At 38.9% G+C, this 3,451-nt stretch overlaps 1 protein-coding gene across 1 annotated transcript; it reads right to left on the bottom strand.

Moving 5' to 3' along the window:
• Positions 1 to 706: 706 nt before the first annotated feature.
• On the bottom strand, positions 707 to 2,032 carry LOC125209440 (S-antigen protein-like). Its single transcript, XM_048109036.1, has 3 exons — positions 1,786 to 2,032; positions 1,188 to 1,727; positions 707 to 1,125 (listed from the first exon to the last, which is right to left on the bottom strand). The coding sequence occupies exons 1-3, from the start codon at positions 2,030 to 2,032 to the stop codon at positions 707 to 709; spliced, it is 1,206 nt and encodes a 401-aa protein (XP_047964993.1).
• Between the last annotated feature and the right edge of the window lie 1,419 nt (positions 2,033 to 3,451).

The following is a 3,451-nucleotide window of genomic DNA, read 5'->3' as shown; positions in this document are numbered from 1 at the left end:
ATTTCTCTCTCCCATCTCCCCAGACTCCTTCTCTTCTCTCATCTTCTTTCTTCAATTCTTTCCATCACTACAAAAAAGAAAAACATAACAATACTATAAGCGAATCTAGGAGGGTGGCACCGGCCAAGCTCCCGCTGAAGCGGTGGCTTGGCCTAGGCTATCTCTGTCCCTGAACATGGAGATGTTAAGGTCCCTGATGCTCACATCGGATGCTTCACGATTAGGGTTTTCATAATCATTACTCCCTCCGTTCTATTGCAGTAGAGTCATTTTTCTATTTTGGGACGTTCATCATAGTAGAGTCATTTCCCTATTTAGCAAAAAGTAACACTTTTTCCATCACTTTGTTTATTATCTCTCTTACTTTATTCTCTCTACTTTTCTCTCTTTCCTACTTTATTATCTCTTCACTTAATATATTTAATTTCTCTTTCTTAATCTATGTCGCGAAAAGAAGTGACTCTAATATTATGGAACGATGGGAGTATATCATTTTATTTCTTGAATTACGTTGTGGTTCGACTCTCTAATGCAATCCGGGAAAGAACCGACGAAGAAAATCCGAATTGGAGCTTCTAATTTTGCTCGACTCGATTAAACTCAAAACATAAATTACAACAATAAAAAAAAATTGCACACGGTATTGGAGATGACGAGATGTTACGATATGGCATCTCTTGTGCCCTAGGGAGGAGGACATGCCAAATCATGGTTCATTGTCATCATCAGCCTTTGGTCCATCATTATCTCCTCTTGGTCCATCATCATCCCCCTTTGGCCCATCATTGTCTCCTTTTGGCCCATCATCATCACCTCTTGGTCCATCACCGTCTACCTTTGGCCCATCATCATCCCCTTTTGGTCCATCATCGTCTCCCTTTGGCCCATCATCATCACCCTTTGATTCATCGTCGTCCCCTTTAGGCTCATCATCGTCCCCCTTTGGTCCATCATCATCCCCCTTTGGTTCATCATCTTCTCCTCTTGGTCCATCATCATCCTCCTTTGGCCGATGATCTCCTTTTGGTCCATCATCATCCCCCTTTGGCCCATCATTGTTTCCTTTTGGCCCATCATCATCTCCTCTTAGTCCATCATCGTCTCCCCTTGGCCCATCATCATCCCCTTTTGTTCCATCATCGTCTCCCTTTGGCCCATCATCATCACTTCTGGTCCATCATCATCACCCTTTGGTTCATCATCGTCCCCCTTTGGTCCATCATCATCCCCCTTTGGCCCATCATCATCCCCCTTTGGTCCATCATCATTTCCTCTTGGTCCATCATCATCCTCTTTTGGTCCATCATCATCATCTCCTCTTAGTCCATCTTCATCCCCCTTTGGTCCATCATCATTTCCTCTTGATCCATCATCATCCCCATTTGGTTCATCATCATCTCCTCTTGGTCCATCATCATCCCCTTTTGGTCCATCATTGTCTCCCTTTGGCTCATCATCATCCCCTCTTGGTCCATCATCATCACTCTTTGGCCCATCATCGTCCCCCTTTGGCCCATCATCATCTCCTCTTGGTCCATCTTCATCCCTCTTTGGCCCATCATCATCCCCCTTTGGTTCATAATCATCCCCCTTCGGCCCATCATCGTCTCCTTTTGGTCCATCATTGTCTCCCTTTGACCCATCATTGTCTCCTTTTGGCCCATTATCATTTCCTCTTGGTCCATCATCGTCCCCCTTTGGCCCATCATCATCTCCTCTTGGTCCATCTTCATCCCTCTTTGGCCCATCATCATCCCCCTTGGTTCATCATCATCCCCCTTTGGCCCATCATCGTCCCCTTTGGTTCATCATCGTCTCCCTTTAGCCCATCATTATCCCCCTTTCGCCCATCATCATCCCTCTTTGGTCCATCATCGTCTCCTTTTGGCCTATCATCGTCCTCCTTTGGTCCATCATCATTTCCTCTTGGTCCATCATCATTCTCCCTTTGTCCATCATCGTCTCCTTTTGGTCCATCATCGTCCCCCTTTAGCCCATCATCCTTCCCATTCCCATTCAGTAAGACTGCCATGGTTGGGTTTTGGTCTTCGGAGTTGCCCTGGAAGAAGACTGTTTGTCTGGTCTCCTTGAAATGTCCGAGCCTTGCTTTTGAATATGTAAAAATAGTGAAAAAGAGAATGAAAACTACCTTGTTTTTTATGGATGTCATATCCCTATTTCATATGGTAAATGAAGATTGTGTTTGATTTGCAAGTTAGTTTTTTTTATGTGATTTTGTTCTAATTTGTCATTTATCAAGATGTATATATAGTGCTAAGGTTCAAGAAAATGTTTATGGATAGTAAATCCTGCCAACTTAGCAAAGAGTTTTAATAGTCAACTGCAACGAGAAATAAATCACTAAAGATTTGATACATACTATTAAATAAATATATATAAGTAGAGCAATCAAGATTGATTTAAATATCTATTCACTTCCTCCTCGAACCTTCCATTTCATAGTCAGTTGCAATGTGAAACAAATCATTAAAGAGTATATATACTATTATTAAATAAATATATATAAGCAAAGCTAAAGAATTTATACATACTATTATTAAATAAATACATATAAGCAGTGGCGGAGCCACGGTGGGGCAAGGGAGGCCCTTGGGCCCCCAGCCGTTTGAATATTTAAAATATACTCCCTCTGTTCCATAGTAATAAGGGTGTTTTTCCATTTCCGTCCGTTCCATAGTAATAGAGTCATTTCCCTTTTTAGTTTCAACACATTTTTCCACACCTACTTTACTCTCTCTTACTTTTTTCTATCTTCATCTCTCTACCATTTTCATTTTTCACTTTATTCTCTCTTTACTTAACTCACCTAACACAATTTTTCTTAATCTTCGTGCCGAAAAGTTTTATCTCCATTACTATGGAACAGAGAGAATATAATATACGTATGCGACTTTAATAACATCAGTAGGTAGTGCAGTTGGTGTGATTGTTAGACATCCATTCATGAGATACGAATTCCGAATCCTTCTGGTGCATTTTTTATACCTCCTAACTCATGCTTGTAGCTTTATTTTTGAATGATGCTCGTAGCTTTATTTTTTGAATTTCTTAAATTAGTTATTCTGGTTATTGATTTTCTCTCTAGTAATTTTGGATAGACAGATTTAAAATTTTATTCATAAAGAATGATATTTATAATTTAAGAATAAAAATAATTATATAGACATGTAATTAGATAATACTATATAATATTAGTAAAATTAATTACAATGCTATGCTCTAAAAAATATATTCATATTTTTCTTATTATTTATTTTTAACGCACGACTTTTTCTATAGTTTATGTTCGAGTCATTTCCGAACACTTAATATACTCAATAAATTTTAATACTCTATCTATTCCCTAAAAAAAGTCTCATTTTGTCATTTTAGAATGTCCACAAAACATAGTCTCATTTATAAAAATGGAAAATTTTCCTCATACTAATTT

Source organism: Salvia hispanica, chromosome 3 (genome assembly GCF_023119035.1).
Source record: "Salvia hispanica cultivar TCC Black 2014 chromosome 3, UniMelb_Shisp_WGS_1.0, whole genome shotgun sequence".
In the NCBI taxonomy this organism is placed as follows: domain Eukaryota; kingdom Viridiplantae; phylum Streptophyta; class Magnoliopsida; order Lamiales; family Lamiaceae; genus Salvia; species Salvia hispanica.
This window is presented reverse-complemented; position numbering and strand designations above follow the sequence as displayed.